The following is a 19,558-nucleotide window of genomic DNA, read 5'->3' as shown; positions in this document are numbered from 1 at the left end:
TCAGTATGTGGACTTCATGGTAGACAAACATCGTACCCGTGAGTTTTCGGAATTTCTCTTTTCCTCACACTTCCGTCATTCCATCACCACAAGGCATCTTATTAACACTCACCCGCTCACCCTCGGTTGATAATCGTCACAAGTTATACTAAAAGAAACAAAATACACCTTTCGTACACTTTACAGCAATACTCAAAGGAAAATAATATATAAGACTGTCATTTCTCATATGCACTAACTTATTACAACCATCATTAGCATTAGTAATGGTTTTAGGGTAATAACTGTAGAATTATAACAATATAATACAACTGTATTTCAAGATGCAATGAAAATATTTTGCTAATATAGAGTTCCATCATTTATTGACCAATGTTATCCATTAAATTACAACACTTATAACAAATTATTATAACCCTATTCCAAATCCTATTTGGAAATATTTTATTGGTATTGATTATTTCCACATAGTTTGCTATAATGCATCTTTCTGATCCTTTTTGGAAATAATATATACATATATAATATGTCCTTCACTTTTTATCTTTTCGCGTATGCGAAATTCGATTGTTTGTTAAAACATCTATATTTACAATCAAGATACAAATTAAAATTAATTATCTTCGTTTAAATTGAAGATGATGATGTGAAATCAAAGATATTGCTGAAATCATGGATTTTGCATTACGTCTGTAGATTTATCAAAGTATACTAACTTCCTTTTCAATTTTAACTAACCTTTTGCTTTTTATCTTGAAAGAAATATTGTAATTGTTTATTTATTTCCATAAATTTAGACTAAAATTCAAAATAAACAAACTGGCAAGATGAGCCAACTCTGAAGATGATAATTCCCAGTAGGTTTGTAGAGAAAATTAGACTGATGTGCATATACTCCAGTGTCGCCTCCTTCCGTTACCTTGCTGAGAAGATACCTACACTAGGCCTCGGAAAATTACACCAATTCTTGCCAACTTTACGGCGTTACATGAAACTAGTAAGTGTGAAATGTATATGTGTTTCTCGTATGTCAATAATAATAATAATTATATATTTATTAGCACTTACTTCTTATACATTCCAGAGGATGAGAGCCGAAGGCAATGTGAATATTGTAGAAAGAAAGGATTGAGATGCCTAATTAACCCTTACGATAGTGTCCCTGTAATAAAATGTGTAAATCCAAACGGTAAGACTTTTATTTTGCATATATATGTTTGTGTGTGTGGTTGTGCGTGTTCTGTAGTGAATTTTGATTCATGCGTCTTTAACTAAAAAAATATTTGAACGTTCTACTTTATCTAACGTGCATGCAATAAGGAGACCCTAAAAACTTGACATACACCAAGACAAAATCCGAATCCTCCTACAGACTAGTCCTCAGTTTAACTGATTTAGTAATGCAAGTACTTCTTTATCGCGTCTCAAATATAACTTATGGTTGCGGTCCTATGAGTATATTATTTAGAACACGTACAAAAACGTATTCTTATCAGAGTCCCATAATTTATCTTATAAAATTATTTTACACTATTGAACTCTGACATCTAAGTCATTCGTCTCATTTATCCTACGGACATAAATATGGAAAATTTAAGAATATATTTAACACTTTCGATCCTGGCCTAATCTTGTCTTGTTTATTCCGGTATACTGTTTTATTACGCTTTTTTAAAAATGTATATAGTACAATGATAAATAATGATAGACACACAAAAACATTGCGAACAAATTTTGGAATTTTAGATTTTTTAAGAATGTACTATTTGGTGATGTAAGAAGAGGTATTTTGCTTCACTGCTGTTTGAAATATGTGCTTTTTGAACAATCAAAAAGAAATTTACAATAGAGAAATAATACTAACATATACTACTGATGTTTATATTGTGGATACTTTTGTACTCTTTAAACAATATATTTCCAAATACATTTTTTATTAATAATGATTTACACGGCAATAGCATGTGAGATAGATACGCTGTTTTTACCAATACATTTTTATTCAGCAGGAGGAAAAACGTTTACAATGTTCTTTACCTTTCTACAGGTAGTCAAGCTTTTGTATGGTAGAGTTTGAAACACTCTACATTCCTTGCACCACCAGGAGGTTTCTTTTCTTCCCAGTTTACCGATATCCTTCTTGACCTTCTCACTACACATCCTCCCAATATGAATAATCAATTTCGCCTTCCGAGCCGGAATCTAAACTGTACTCTTCTAAAATCAGTGATAATTCTTCTACATTCATTTCCTTGATACAAACAATACCACGTCTGCAAAATATAATAGTTTTCGAAACAAAATATTCCACTAGTTTTATCGAATCTGCTGCATCCAAACACAGAAAGTTGATCACAAAAATGAATGTGCAAAGGTTTGTTTACTCTTCGCTGGATATTAGGTGAATAGTACTTTTTCAAGAGCTGAGTCTCAGTAAGTATTTAACATCACCGACAACAGACCGCAACCCATATTAATTTACATAGGTACTATTAACTAAAAAACGACTTAGACTCGGGCTACGGCGTTTTGGAATAAATATGCAACCCGAGTCTGTCTCGTGCTTAGGATCGAAAGTGTTAAATTAAATTTTAAATCACAATAAACATTTAACTGGAAATCAAATCGGAAGAGGAGAAGTTGAAAGACTTAGATGCAGATGGTAGGACAATATTAAGATGGATCTCAAAGAAATACGAATACAAAGTGGAAACTGGATCCGGTTAGCTAAGGATGGAATTCAATGCAGAACTTCTTTGAACGCAGCATTGAAAATCCGGAGTTTATAGGTTATCGGGCTTTTAGTCAGTTATGATAATTCCCTTTCAATATGATTCTTCTTTCGATATATTTTCAAGTACTTATGTAGAAGGATAGTGAGTAATTGGTGCATCACAATTAGACAAGCTTACACATTTGGGTAAAAGTTCCATGAATAACTTTCTACGTCTTGTAAGCCAAACGTTGGGCAATTGGTGTGTAATTTTGCATGAAAACTTGTTAAAAACTACCAGTGAATAAGTATTGCATTTAGTATCGTAACTCCATCTATTGACTTATTGATTTTATAAAATTACTAAAATCACATTAAAATAAAATCTTAAATAATTATTATAAGAGAAAAATATAATAATGTATAGAAACCAGTCTATATTAATATATATGAACACTGAATATATGCAGAATATACGATGATTAGCACAAAAGTAATGTCAAATATTTTGTACGGAAGTGGTAAAGAAGCAAGAAATTAAAGAAATTATAAAATGCAATGTAAGTACATACGTAAACGTTACTTATAGAGTAATAACATACATGTTCCCATCACAATGTGAGATGCGCAAAATTGAATACATCAAATCGCTTGTTTCATAAATGTTTTGCTTTAAATTAAAATATTAGAAACAGTGACAAATAAAATTACAATTCTCCAACCTATATTTAACAGATTTATCACTGCGATTTCTATCTTATAATAAAAGTGAAACTATGATTTCTAATGTTATTATTTGAAGTAAAACTATAAAACGAACGATTCGTTGCAATTCTATTTATTACTAGAAGAACTCTATGTACTAGTAGTGTTATGATCACTAGTTCCTACAGTCTTCAGCTCGGTTAAATTCATGGTTAACTTAACGTACAAATCGGTTACTTTATATATTATTTTAAATTTGCACACAAACTAACTTGTGATGACACGAATATTATTGGTGAAATTTAAATATGATTAAGACCAAATACTGGTATTGTGTTTCACACTTGAGTTGGCTTTGAAGCTTATTAAACATCGCACTGTCCTAAAGTTAAGTAGAGACACTCTGTATTCTATATATTGTGTTCATGGTACTCAGTTACAAAATTATATTGTTCGGCATGTAATACTTGTGGATACGTAAACAGTAAGAAATACCCAGGCGAGAAAATTCATGTTTAGCATATTCCGCATCCATTTTCAATTAAAGCGATGCAAGCACGTATCTAAGCGCAATCTATTAGGTATTAGGAATTAGCAGTTCTCATAGGCAGATAGATAACACCTTCATAATAAGATATCATAGAATAGTATCTTATAATGACCCTTCGGATAAAATGGATATTAACTTCTATTTTAGTTTGTTGGTTACTCAAAAGGCCCATATCAACAAATCTATTATTTCTATTACAACAATGAAAATATTAAAGCAATATACCATGTAATTGAGTCACTTCTCACTGCTGATGTAGTAGCCATCTTCCTCATATTGCATATCCAGCGTCTGAATTTGCATAAATAGAGATAGAGAGTAAACCAGCTAGTGCTACTCACAATTTTTTAACCCAACTTCAATACAAGCCACTTTCAGTACATGGACTTTTAGTGTTATTAACCGACCAAAGTTCTCATATTTTGCCACATGAGTGCTTCTATTATTTCAATAACTATGGACGTGCAGTGAATCTACTTAAATATATATATATATATATTTTAAAAATATCTTAGTCGAGTATGTTTTATACTTATAATTTGCATTGATTGTACTTAAACTGATATTTATATGTTTGAAATGTATTTTTTTTTATTTTTCTCTCCGAAGATGTGAGAAACATGTGCCCTAAAGGACTATGCTATTATTTTAGCCATGGCATTAACAAGAGATGCAAAATTGTGTACTTCAAGAATCAATATAAGGAAATCACATATAAAGAAGTATGTGAAGCAATAAATTTCTAATCTTTGAAAGGTAATAGTACTTAAATTTAGACATAAAAGTGATTAAATGTAAGTTAGTAATAACGCTCATTCTTGTAAATCAATACTGTTTTATTGTTGTTAATTATTTCGTGCTTGATACGTTGAATCAGATGTATGTATGCAATGGATTAAAGTAGTGTTTGCAGATTTCCTGTAAAAATTTCTAAACATTGGGATAAACTTTTTGTCAGCCGAATTTATTCGAATTCGTAAACAGTGTTCTTTCTGCACTTATGTCTGTATTTTACACATCCACATAAATAAAGCATATCATTATACGATCAAGAAATGTAACAAATGCAATGTTTCAAGAAAAATGAAGTAAAGGTCTTACTTCTCAATGCCATTGTGAAGTTTTCTATCTGCGTTTGCTCATATGATAAAACTGGCATTGACCTTCACGGAACCTACATTTACACATACATACCCACATTAGCTCATTAAGTCAATGTGCGTAGTGTAAGTAGCACAACAGAAATCAGAGATAAGAAATATAATGACTGTCATGCTTGTCTCTATTAAATCCTTTTTGTCAAATTCTAGAGGAGGGAAAACATCAAAATGCCTCAGGAACACCTTAATATTATAAGCCAACCACGATATAGGTAAATGCGTTGTAAAAGAACGTATTTAATGCCCCTTTTGAAAGCTGTTTAAATTTTATTTACTTGATTGAAATATATTTCATTGGACTTGACTGGATTTAGGACAACAATATCCTCAAGCAAGTTTTAAACTCCTTGAAAAGCGATATTTTGCTAGTTAACGTTTCTTACACTTAAAGGATTGCGATCACAAAAGTACTTCAATTTTTTACATCATGGCTTCTAATAGCAATAACCTACAACATATTCAAATCTAAGTATTTAATTTAGAATTCACATTCTGAGATTCTTGATCTAAAAGTGCACTCGATCTTGAAAGAGCTATATTAAAAATGGGTTTCTCATAATATTAAGCTGATTGGTTAAAAGCCCAGGTAAGTTTAGAACGCTTGTAAAGGGAAGAATCAACTAAGAACTTTTATGAGTTACGCTTAACATGAAAACTGTGACGCAATTAATCACTTGGATCTAGTTTGGCTCGAACGATACTATTTTTGTCATATGTAGCAGACAACTCAGAGTTCATTTTACTGATAAAAGGCTATTTTGAGAGAAACATGGATATAACGTGGGTCAGCATAACAATTTACATATGCGGCTTCAAATAGAATACCTGGATTTCGATCAGTGTGATCTGATACATAAATCGATTCGGCCTTTCTACTCGATAGTGGAAAAAGAAGGATACGGGGAAAGGGTGACACGTACGAAGATATCAGAAACGGAAGACTTTGTAGGCAACTGAATGGAACTGAAACTTTTGTATTCTTCTCAATAGAATATATAAATTTTAATGCATTATCTACGGAAGGTCGCTATGCGTTACTGTGATTTCATATCGATACTCTACTCAATTGATTCGATTCCCGGCGGGAGCTCATGTGGTTTCGGATTCCACGTTAATCAGTAGGTCCACGTCTCATATAGCCTCGCTGCCGAACGGGACGTAAAAAAAATTCAAAATCAATCAATCGACTCAATTGATTCCCTTTTACATATGAAACAATTAAGCAATCGGAGAAATCCATGATCGCAAGTGTGTTCGAATCACGAGCGTTGAGAGTTCGGAATTGAACAGATTTTGCGAAAAGTTTCAAGTAAACCAGTTTTTAGAAAGATTCTTTATTTTTGGTATCGGGGAATTTTCTTGCGTACCCAATACAGTGGTGACGTCATAACGTACGCATTTTGCAAGATAAGTGCACTTATTAGTGAAGAGGTGAAGAATAATGACATCCTACTACTTGCAACTTGCTTCCTGTTTGGCACACTGGGTCGTTAGGCTGATAAAATTATTGGCCACTCATATTTGACTGTACTGTATATCGAATATCACTCAAATGTCACAAGTTTTTAGAAAGTTTCCTATTTTTAGAATGACATTGTACCGTAACTGAAATTACAAATAATAGTTTTTCTAACGTAAATACACTTTTATTATTATTTTCGTTTTGTATGTTTATACATCGTTTTTCAGAACCACAGAGAAGTTCAAAATATTACATTTCTGTGGTATCATGGCTGGTGAATTAACTGTTCAAAGCCACTTTCTTTATTCGTAGTAAGTTTTCAAATGGTCACGTTTTTCATGTCGTGTGCAATTTAGTGGTAGAATATTCTGGATGGTATCGCTTTGTTCCTTATTACTTACGGGATGAGAAAAGTGATGGCGGCCATATCAGACCAGCGACTGGGAGTGGGTGGGGAAACATGATGATTTATTGCTCGCTTAACCTTTATAACTTCGCTCCTAATCATTCGATTTTAATTTTCTATGTTTAAAAAAGAAAGGTCTAAGTACGTTCTGCACATTATGTTATTAGTAAATTTTATGTAAATGTAGCCGTTTTGGTTAAAATTAAAAAAATCTTAAGAATAATATTTCATTTGACAAAATAATCATTTTTCTATTATTCATTTATGAAAAATAGCTAAATTTATAAAAGGAGAATGACATACACATATGTTTTTTATTTTATTTTCGAAATCATTGTTATATAAAACGTAAGGAAAAGTACAGTATACGAAATCCAATATTTCACTTACGGGAGCAATTAATATGATTTAATAATCATTACACCTATTCCTACAATTTATTATTTTATGTGATTCATATTAATACTAATTCTGTAGATGTTTATAAGTATTTTAGAAATATGTTTTAATTATCATGGAATAAGTACTCCAATCATGTTTCTTCTTATTATATTCATTTACTGAAAAGTATGGGCTGTTCTTCCTCTGGTGTGAATCCACGTTGTTCATCGGGACACTTCTAGAATCCGAAGTTGTCCTTCTTACTTCAACCTTCAAAACATTAGTTATTCTTAATATTTTAATACATATACTATACTACACTATAACACCAAATTCAGAACGCACTAAAAAAGAACAAGAAATGGTGAAAAGGGGGGACAAAGGAAACACACAAACACTTCCTGATTTCCGTTCCTTCAGGTTACAGAGACTTTACGTTGTTCAAACGTTCGGCAGCAGGTCGAAAGACGGACGGACTGGTTCACGAAAGAATAGAAGTCACATAACAAAGGCTTTTCCTTAATCGAGTTATGACAGTGCTCAGTTCCTTCTTGTTTCACGAGAGTGTATTATCCTCTTCATTATTTTAGTAACAGATTCCCTATCTGCATAGTTCGCTTCGAGGTATACATATCATAACCATGATTCAAGTTCATCACTGAGAGCTCTTTGGGTTCACAAGGAATATCACATATTATCGGCTCGTATTGCACTTTCCTATTAACTGTCCAACCCCATTCAGTCACTGTAGATAGCTCAAGATTCGTAATATGTGCTTTATGCTATACTATGGCTTGAAAATGTGCTGTTTTTATGGCCGGACGTGGAGTATCCTGTGTTGAAGGCATGCGTTATCCGCGGATTTCGCAAAATGTGTTCAATCCCGAACTTTTAACGCTCGTAATTCGAACATACTTACGATCGAGGATTTCTCCGATTGCCTATGTATTTGATATGTAAAAAGGAATCGTTTGAACATAGTATCGACATTACCCCAGAGTAACACCCCGCCATCTTCCCTAGTAAATTTCATAATACTCACCTGTATTACGTTTTATTTTTCATTTGTGTTCAAGATTATATTGTTTATTTTTTACTATATTAATTGTTTTAATTAATTATTTGTTGTTGCTATGTTTTTCATCACTACTAATCACTACTAAATGTAGAAAGCAATAACTGCATATATTATATTATCGATCTACTGCTGAAAGTACTTTCCATACAGTATTGTGTCTACTTAAAATTCCAGCTTCTCAAAAATAAAGTCATCGCTGTAAAGTTTATTAACACCTCGATAAGATATTAATTATTTCAAGATAACAAAGGAAAAGTAAATAAGGAAATGAAATTGAATTCAGAATTGAATTATTTAAGAACGATATGTTATATAAACACGAGTAACTTTTTTGTTGCCCGCTAAAAGTAGAGTGAACTTCTGCAAAGTTTTGGTCTTTGGATGGCGTATAGCTGAACTAGAGGTAGATATTGTCTTAATAAATTAAAGTAAAGGAGATGGATTAATATAGGTTTAAAACTTAACATAATCCATTAACTTTTCATTTGTTTTTTCTATTTATTTGGGTATAGACAATAATTATTTACAGACGCAGGTCTGTGGGTGAGAGTTAGAACCGTGTTCTGTTCTCTTATAATATAATAACTGCAATAGGAATAGAAATAATGGGAATGTTAATTAGAATATATCTTCAACATGTGTCTATTACATACACTTATTACTTATATTAATTTTGTTCATTTTGTACACTTCATTTTGGGGTATGAACACAAATGATATATCGTACCCGAACATTCCTATTTCAACTTAAGAGTAAATTGATGTATTTTAGATCTTCATAATTTTGCTCTGAGATGATCAGCAGACACTGATTTATGTATTCGTAATATTGAAACAGCTTTGAAATGCATTTTTCAAATAAAGCGATTTGTGAATATAATACACTTGTATCTACTTCAACGTGTAATGGGCAATCAATATGAACTTTGATGTGTAGTACACCGCCCATAATATAAAGTATATCTCTTGCGCATGATTGATAAAGGTATGAAAAAGTTGTACCGGCATTACCTTAGCATGCTACTTCCTGAGTTTCTTATACAAACATATTATCTCTCGTTGTTTAAAAGACTATAGACATTTGCCTTGCTTCCATCCTTAAATACATTTAAAAATCTATTCCGAATGTATTTTATGACTAATGCTAATTAAATTTGATTTACAACTAATTTATAATTGGAGCTTTCAGTCATACTTCTAGTTACTAATATTAATTATGTTTATTTTCTTTTCTTAGACTTGATCATGGATTCGAAGATTTAACACTGTAAAATGCGATAGTGTATTGTACATGCATACGGAAGATATACACATTTCATGATAATTTTAGTTGAAATTAAAATATATAAAGTAATAAAATGTAGCATATTTATACAAAATCTTGATTTATTTATAAATACCTACCTTTTGATTTATAATGCTGCTGTGTTGTTCATACCTTATTACAAGTTGCATGAGAAACAAATTATACATTTTCTCAATTCTAGTAATAAAAATTATGAATCATCTGTTATTGCAGAAGTGTATATGTACTTTAAACACAAAAGAATAATTTAGGGGCATGCATGACTCCTGATTGAGAAAGAATACCTATTGTATTTATTTAGATAATTTAGGAAACTGCAATATGAAAAGATCTCTTGAAGCTTCCAATGAGACTCGCGTAAGGATATAAAATTATGATGACACGCAAAAGTGATTTTGTTGCAGTGACGTAAACAACTCATTTTTGTATTGTTTAAAGTCTTTTATCTCCGTAACGAAGAAATATTTTACTGAGATTTTGTAAGTATGGTGTACTGAAAAGTAGTTCTACAAGATGATGTTTTCAAATTACAACCTTTTTCAAAAAGGAAATGTCCATTACATACAAACTTTTTGACACTAAGGGGTAAACAGAGGACTTCAGCCAGTGCGCATAGAATTTCCCTAAAGGTTTCAAGATTGTGGTCCTTTTTTCGTATAGGAGCAAACTACAACTCCAAAAGATGGACCAAAACGTCAGAATGAATGTAGCGTGCTACCGGACTCTTTTGCTGACTGAAACGTTCCAGTATGAAATTTGAGCACTATATGAGAAACACATCAACCAGGTTGATTTGCACCATGACAAGACTTCCAACTACACACTGAAAACATGTCTGGAATACTATTGCAGTGTGGTACATCAAAATAGAATTTCAGAAAATTCCTTTGTCTGACATCACTCTCACGAGTCCAGATGCTTATCTAAGGATTGTGTTTCCACCTCCTGAGTGGCGCCTGTCCCATTGTTGAGTTTCTTCCTTCTAGAAAGCTTGTAAAGAGGAGTGAGATCCAATAACCATGGTTCACCTGCAACGCAGTCTTCCACAATTAAACTCCGATGCTTGGCGATAGCCAGTAAAGTTGACCTGCAGATTGAACACAATTAGTGTTGAATACACGGCATTTTCCATGGTAAGTGGGACATTCAAATTTGGCTCGATATAAATGAATCTGCCTTTGTAGTATTTGATCTCTTGAAGGTAGTATTATCTTCAAGTCTAATCAGAACTCAAATCTGTGACAAAACTAATTTGATCAGTTGGTTATCACATACAGTTCAATAATAGTGATAAGTATATTGAGTAACATAAAGACAAGCCTTTTAATACATTGAAGACCAAGCAATTTATTTATCTGGAAATGCATCAAACCAAATCTTCCAGTCTCAAGACTAATGATAGTGTGAATGTAATCTGGTCTCAAGTAGATTCATTTTACGAAATTATTGAAAATTTATAGAAATGTATAAACATTTTATTACGGAATGAAGTATAGGATTGTCTTTCGCCACAAATGAGACACGCATTATTTTAAACAAATGCATACATAGCATGTGCAAGAAAAGAGCCACATGAGTAATTTCTATGAAGATGAGCATACGGACGAAACATTATTATCGCTGGAAAACGTGGAGAACTTCATCATGGACTTCTGTAACAGCTTTTATTATATTTGGAAATAACTCCACACTTTGCTAAAATTTTGCATTATCACTCGATTATAATTTTGCAACTCTAGATATTGGAAGAGCGCAAACAGTTTCATCCATATAATAACAAGTATGCAACAATATAATATTGTGAATAAGTAAATAAAATTATCAATATGGTCTATGAAGGTTGTACTTGTAAAATATGTATCACATGCAAAAATAAAATTTATTATTACAATTCTAAGTTATACTAAAAAGAATTATAATTTACAGTACAACTTGATACTTAGTTTGAATTTCGTACATCGTATATTCTTTTTCTAGTAATAAATAAAGCTAGAATTTATATGATGAACATTCTTTATTTATTAAGAACACACACTAATATATCTGACAAGTAAACCTTACGTTTGGGTGAATCGAGTTACTGACTGAGACACATATGAGCAAGTAGTACTAAATGTGGGCAGTATTTCAGTGAAGTTATAGGTGCGAAGCTCCAGGGGTTTAGGAGATATAGCTACCAGAACATCATATGGAAGTACAGAACAGTCTTCATACAGTTGGAGGTAAAAGCCCTGTAGGACCACTTGTAACGACAAAAGGTGAATAACAAATATATGGGTACATATTAGGACTAGGGGGAAGTCATATAGTAAGGGTATACCTGACGGCGGCCATCTTGAAATCCGCCATTTTGAATTAAGATTAAGTTTTTAAAATAGGAATAGGGTCATGTGATACATGATTTAAGGCGAAAATTTAATCAGAAGAACAATGGTGACATTAATTTTGATTTACGCGCAATTGGTAAAAAGTTACAGGGGAATTAAATATTGTTGCAGCATATGTATTAGTCCTTTACCCCACCTTGTAAATTTTGTGTTAATGATAATAATTAAATAAAAAGCAGGTGGATACATATTAGGTCTATGGTAAGAGTTGCCTTGATGGCGGCCATGTTTATATCCGCCATTTTGAATCAGACAAAAGTTTTAAACAAAACGTATAACAGTGACACCTTATAATAGCAAATTTTACCATAATTCCACCGGTATAACAATTTCTGCTTTATCATTAACCAGCACAAAATTAAATGGGAATAGGATAATGCAATAGATGACTTCAGGCTAGAAGTTAATAAGAAATACAATGGTGGCGTAACAAATGCTGGTTAATGATAAAGCAAAAATGGTTATACCGTTGGATTTATGGTAAAATTTGCTGTTAATAAGGTGTCACTGTTACGCGTTTTGTTTAAAACTTTTGTCTGATTCAAAATGGCGGATTTGAACATGTCCACCATCAGGGCAACTCTTACCATAGGCCTAATATTTATCCACCTGCTTTTTATTTAATTATTATCATTAACACAAAATTTACAAGGTGGGGTAAAGGACTAATACATATGCTGCAACAATATTTAATTCCCCTGTAACTTTTTACCAATTGCGCGTAAATCAAAATTAATGTCACCATTGTTCTTCTGATTAAATTTTCACCTTAAATCATGTATCACATAACCCTGTTCCTATTTTAAAAACTTAATCTTAATTCAAAATGGTGGATTTCAAGATGGCCGCCGTCAGGTATACCCTTACTATATGACTTCCCCCTAGTCCTAATATGTACCCATATATTTGTTATTCACCTTTTGTCGTTACAAGAGGTCTTACAGGGTTTTTACCTCCAACTGTATGAAGACTATTCTGTACTTCAATATGATGTTCTGGTAGCTGTATCTCCTAAACTCCTGGAGCTTCGCACCTACAACTTCACTGAAATACTGCCCACATTTAGTACTACTTGCTCATATAAGTTTCAGTCAGCAACTCGATTCACCCAAACGTAAGGTTTACTTGTGAGACTTTCTACTTATACACTTGAGGCTTGTAATTCTTTTTAAAAAGTAAAAGCACATCTTTATTTAAGTACTTACTACAGGTGGTTTGTTCCAGCGCTAGGTTTTTACAGGAACCTTCAGATTTATAAAAATAGATTATCGTTTGTTCAATTTGTGAATTGAGTAACTGTTAGTTTTACTTTATTTTATAATATTTTAAAAGCTAATATAGGGTGATCGCAAATATAACCAAATTAAATGAAATTATAAATAAATAAAATAGTGAAAGGAAATTTCTTCTGCATATACACATTATCATAACATTATATTGAGACGGAGATGAGAGAAATATAGTAATGTTTGTACGCAATCGAGTTATTGGTTCTATAATATTTCTTTTTGAAATATTGTGAGACAATTTTGTATTTCCCCACACAACATTATCAAGAAATGTATTTCTATGCGGGATATTTAAATATCATTTATGGATGCAAGAATTACAAACATACAAGTTAAATATTATTAAACATTTCTTGAAATGGGTGAAGTGAAACTGAAACCATGGAGAGTGTTAAGCGCGAAATTGAAATCATGAATGAATCCGAATTATCTTCTCAGTATTATCGCAAACACGAGGAGGGGAAACCTCTTTAAAGTCAAGGAAAGTAAATTGTCATCAATGTGTACGCTCGCCTAAAAGAAAAATATGCAGACAAAACTGTTGAAAACATTGTTGATGGTTCGCAGCTGGTTTACTCATTGCTAACGTAGAGTTGCTGTCCTTTGAGGGAAAAAATCGTATTTTAAACTTATTATGTGGGAGGGTTGCTGCTTGTGTGCTTCTGTTTATGATTGAACTTTTCAAGGTAGATGTATGAGAGTAACTTTATTTCTTATCCTTTCTTACCTTAATCAATGGAAATGAATAATCAAAATAGTTTTTATGCTCTCGAGTTTTAATTGTGAGTATTGCAAATACATCACGTGCGAATTTCCAATACATTTATTAGTATTGTCGTGTCTTCATGAATTATTAAAAACAAATAGACCAAGAAACATTTTTCGTAGCAGCAGGAAAAGAACGAGAAATCACCGCTCCGTGCATATCAACTGAGACCCAGAGCAGCGCCAGTTGAAACAATAGCTAATGAGAACCCAACCAAAACACACACACATATATACAAAGGTATCCCTGCGAAAAGGTTCGCGCGCCAACATGTAGTAATGAGCTTGTTATTCGGCTCTCAAGTTAACATTGCGTTTAGTATAGGTTGATTATGATCTGCGCACTGTAGTATGCTATGAAAGAAAGAGGTACGTGCGTCATGGTGACTGTGCACGTACGAAAGATGGAGAGACAGGATGGATAATCATGAAGGAAGGAATCCGAGGTGAGTAACTACTACTAGCACATGTGACAGTGTAATAGTTACACGGTAGGAGTGTAAAAGAAATCATTAGCAGGACAGCCAACAAAAATGTGACTCAAGACCCACTGGCCCACCAAACACCGAGACCCTCGATCCCCTCTGACCCACCATGTCATATAAAACGACTGACGCAGTTTGACCCACGATTTTAATATTGTATTTAATACGAGTGGGTCAGTCGACGTGGTGGGTCATGGGTCATTGTGGGTTGCGTCACTTCTCTTGTTAGTGTTAGTTCGTTGTGATTCTAGGGTCATAGAAGGACTTAGGTACTCGTGTGTTATCTAAATATCTCACAACCCACCAATCTACGTTCAAACTTGTCTTACGTGACCCATTGCCACTGATCACTCTAACTTTACGCGCATACGAACACATATGATTCTGGTTAGCTGCACGTTGGTCTACTTAAAATTATGTTGATGTATCCCAAAAGTTGGTGACGACGTTTATCGAGTGTATCGACAAAAGCAAGTGATGCAGTTATTTTCTTACACGTAATAGCTGTGAACACATTTTGTGTTTGGAAGGAGACAAACACAGGTAGAGTAAGTAAAGGGCCTGTAGACTTCGTGCCAGTGGACACCAACGATAGCAACGTAAGCACGCTCTCTGTATTTCCGTTTGAAATATTCTGGTGTCTACCGCATCAGCCTGTGAGATGTTTTATCAAATGCGGTTGATAAAGCATTTTATTAGTTGGTCAGTGTTGATAGACTGGTGTCGTATTCGTCCGGTTGTAGTTTGTGTGAATTTCATTTTTAGTGCAATGGAATTTGCGTTTGACGAGCTCGCATATATGGGTTTTACGTATGGAATGGCGAATGGAAACAGCCTTGAAGTGGATAGATTATATCGCAAACAATTCCCGTAAAGGAGTCATCTCACGTGTTCCATCTTCTCGCGCGTTTTCCAGCGTTTGCGGGAAACGGGACATTTGGGACAACAATTTCACTATAGCGGGGAATACAGAACTACCAGCACGCCTGTCTTCGAAGAAGAGGTGCTTGCGCGTGTGGAGGGAAATAGCACGTGGCCTGAGAGTGGCACACATTATTGTGTGGAAGGTACTACAGGAACAGGAGTTGCATACCTACCATCCAGAAAGAATGCAAACACTGAGTGTAGATAATTTCGACTCTCGTGTCGTATTTTGTGAATGGCCTGTGCAGCGCTGTGTAGCCGATTCTCAATTTCATGCCTCGGTATTTTTCACCGATAAAGCCTGTTTTACCAGACATGTTGTGTTTAATAGTCGTATAGTCATGTGTGGGGTGCCGAAAACTCTCACGCAATAATTGTATGTAGCCATCAAGAGAAATGTGCACTTAACATGTGGGCAGGCATCGCTGGTGACTACTTACTAGTCCCCTATCTTCTTCCTCCACGATTAATTGCATCAGTGTACGAGATGTTCCTGCAGCATACGGTTCCAGAACTATTACAAACTGTCCCACTTGTTGTTCGACAGCACATGTGGTTTTAGCATGGTGGAGAGTCAGCCCACCTTGCTCGTGCTGTTGCTCATGCTTATCTCGATGAAACATTCCCAGATAGGTGGATCGAGCAAGAGGGTCCTGTTGCATGGCCAGCTTGTTCGCCGGACCTCACTCCAACTAATTTCTTCTTGTGGAGGTACGTGAAAAGCCATGACTACGAAACTCGTGTAGTGAATGAAGAGAACCTCATGGCAAACATCCTGGCTGCCAGTGACATCATCCGAACCACTCCAGAGATATTTCGCTTGTACGGCAAAACTTTCTCCGACGCTGAAACGCTTGCATCGACGCCAGAGGACGTCACTTTGAACCTCTACTGTGAAACTGGACATAGTAAGTACAGTCTTTATATTTTATGTACAGTACATTTACGATGTTGATACGACGGAGTTTATAGGACATTTTATGTACAGTACATTTATGATGTTTATACGATATTTTATTCTCGAGTCATGGGCATTTTTGTACCGTTGCAACAAATTGTCAGCGTTCCGTATTTCCAAAACGACACATTTCCGGACACTCGTTCCTATCCTTAAATTACTTCTTTTGGCATCATCTTTCATCCCTCTGAGTTTTGCATAGCAACAAGGAAACATCCTATATATCACTTTGTTGCTTTGAAGAATATGTCCTTAAGAAATGTCGTAATTACCGTAAAAATTGTTTTTCAGTTAAAATTCTGGAGCACCATAATACTGCTCAACTAATTTATGTTTGTTATACCATAGCTAAATCGCTTTGTTGTAAGCAAAAACGCATTATCATAAAATATTTTCAAAATTCTTTGTTGATCGTGAAATGTATCTGCTCCTCCCAAAATAATGCCATGAAAGCGTGGGACAAGGAGTTTTCTCGAGAAGTTTGGGCAAAATAAATGTATTTGTCGCATTCATAAACTTTTTTCTTTGACAAATGTAATGAAAATTGCTAGAGTAGTCTTCAAAATAACTTCCTTTCAACGTTTCATCAATTGTAACATGAAATCAATACCAAGAATGACGTATCAATTGCCTTTACATGCTTTGTATATCGTTGGCTACGACAGTTCTATTACCATTGGACCTCATGTGTCACCCGAAAATTGTAAATAGCTGTTAAAACTTCTGTGCGAAAAAGTGTTGCTAATGATTGCACTGGTGACTAAAGGATAAGGTTGATTCATTAGCTGATAAAAATCCAGAATCGAAATCCGTTGGAACCAAATAACTGTAAAATGGTCACAATATCACCAAGCCTAATTCACCCAGTTTGCGAGTATAACCAATATATGCAACATAAAATTGTTCAAGATTCATTCATAAACACTTTAATTTGGTACTTTTATCACTATTACACAGTACAATACTTAGACGGTACTATTAACGGTCATGATATCTCCTTATTAATTACCTAGCAAACTATCAAATGTAATAATTCCGATTTACAATTGACAAATGCATTTCTAATGGTTACTTTGTGGCATGTATGTCATACATATGATTGTACTTTTTCACAGAGAATAAAGAAAGAATTGGTCTATGAACTACTCGTAAGTACTTTTAAGAGTTTTGTTGACATATTAATTACATCATTTATGCTCAGTATCTATCTTCGATAAAAGAAGTGTCTAACTGTCACTATTACTCACAGTTAGAGTGAAAGAAAATGTCTAGAAAGATAAGAATACCAAGATTAAAGTTCATGATACAAACTATATGTTGATACACCTAGCCAAACTGATATAATTTCTGTTTCAGTGTTTGTACACAATTAGTCATTTGTTACAAATCATCACACATGAAACGTACAATTAATATTTACGTGGACAGTTTAAAACGTAAAGACATAATTATTGAGCTAGTATTGAGCTCTAAGAAAGCAACTACATTGATAACAAAATAGTATTTGTTTTACCATTTTGACTTTGAAAAGCATATTACTTTTTTTATAAATATAATTTCTGCAGTAGGTATAAAGTTTCTCTGTAACAAGATTATATAGGGAATTTAAGATGGTAAGAATTATTTAAAGACTTTGACTAACAGATACAAACCGTTGAAATATTTATTGACACAAATATAGACATAAGTTTAATTAACTGTGTATATAACTATATTTATAGGAAAAAATATAATAAGGATTATTAACAAGAATTATTTCACCGTTTTAAAAGTTTAATAATATATAGTACATAAAACCTGTTGTATTTGATAGAGGATCCTCCTCATAGTGTTGAGCTTGCTTTGTTAATTAAAGAATAACATCAGTAACCCGACTTAATAACATGCAAATCTTTGAAACACCTGATCTTCACGTACAGCACACTCCATAAATAGTGTACTCCATCTGTCTATTGCACTTGTGTTTTAATATAAATAAATTTCTGCTTTAAGAAAATTCTATGAAATAGATTGATTTTCCTTTCTTTTCTACTTTGAATAACGCTTTTTAAGTATTATTCTTTCACATATTTTGTTTTTCTGAATGAGTCAACATTATATGTGAGAATAATTGAACAATATCTTAGTGAGTGACATGTTTTATTTTATATATGGTTGTTGTAAAATTAAATTTTACTTCAAACTTAATTTCGAGCTATTTAGATTTACATTAAAAGGAATTCATGACTCATTTATGTGTGTATATTTAACCAAAATACTTTCACTAATAATTGGCTTACAGGAAAATATAATATTACCACTTAGAACTACAACAATTGTAATGGGTGTGTTATTAACGTGTGTGAAAGCTTTCGACCCTGCTGTGGAATCGTATTCAGCGCCGGATAAAGAAAAAATTTATAGCTGTAAGTACGTATGTTTATTATTTCTAATAGAAGTACAAAATTCTGAAGATTGTACTGTTCTGCAAGTCTAAATTTTTATTTTTAAAAATTACAATCATATTTTCTATTGTAAAATATTGTTAATATTCATATATAATCTACTATACAACACAGTAGTGGAAAGGTAACTAAAATTTCTTTCATAAATATAGCATTTAACCCTTATCCAGGCATTTATCAATTATCGTGGAAGGCCCATTGCCAAGAGTGAGTCTATTACTGCACAAAGTTTGAGTAGATAATACTTGATAAACTTATGTGGTGAAAGATTACGTTTTTTTTATTTAACCAGGTTGTATAAGCGTTCTACCTATTCTACGACTAATGCTGGGAGTGTTCTTGTCTTATTATTATTTTTGTTTCCGTTACTGAGTCACAGGAATGTGCAGATAGTTTGTTGGCAACACTGACCAAATGGGTATGTCTGGGTGCAAATTGATATTATGAAATCCTTGACCGATTCACGTTCCTGGAATGAGCCAAAAAGGAACGTGATGGGCTCAGACGCTTATGCGTGATGCATCGTAACATTTATTTTTACTTCT

The 19,558-nt window shown here is 33.3% G+C and overlaps 1 protein-coding gene across 1 annotated transcript in view; it reads left to right on the top strand.

Moving 5' to 3' along the window:
• The window catches only part of LOC145660837 (uncharacterized), a 91,981-nt gene that overhangs the window by 34,054 nt on the left and 38,369 nt on the right, over positions 1–19,558 (top strand). The window contains exons 7-9 of the mRNA XM_081726258.1: positions 1,085–1,189; positions 4,578–4,690; positions 16,174–16,519. Coding sequence (XP_081582384.1) covers positions 1,085–1,189; positions 4,578–4,690; positions 16,174–16,519 — 564 coding nt within the window. The remainder of the gene's footprint in view (positions 1–1,084; positions 1,190–4,577; positions 4,691–16,173; positions 16,520–19,558) is intronic.

The sequence above is a fragment of the Thermobia domestica genome, chromosome 9, assembly GCF_964235325.1.
Source record: "Thermobia domestica chromosome 9, izTheDome1.hap1.1, whole genome shotgun sequence".
In the NCBI taxonomy this organism is placed as follows: domain Eukaryota; kingdom Metazoa; phylum Arthropoda; class Insecta; order Zygentoma; family Lepismatidae; genus Thermobia; species Thermobia domestica.
This window is presented reverse-complemented; position numbering and strand designations above follow the sequence as displayed.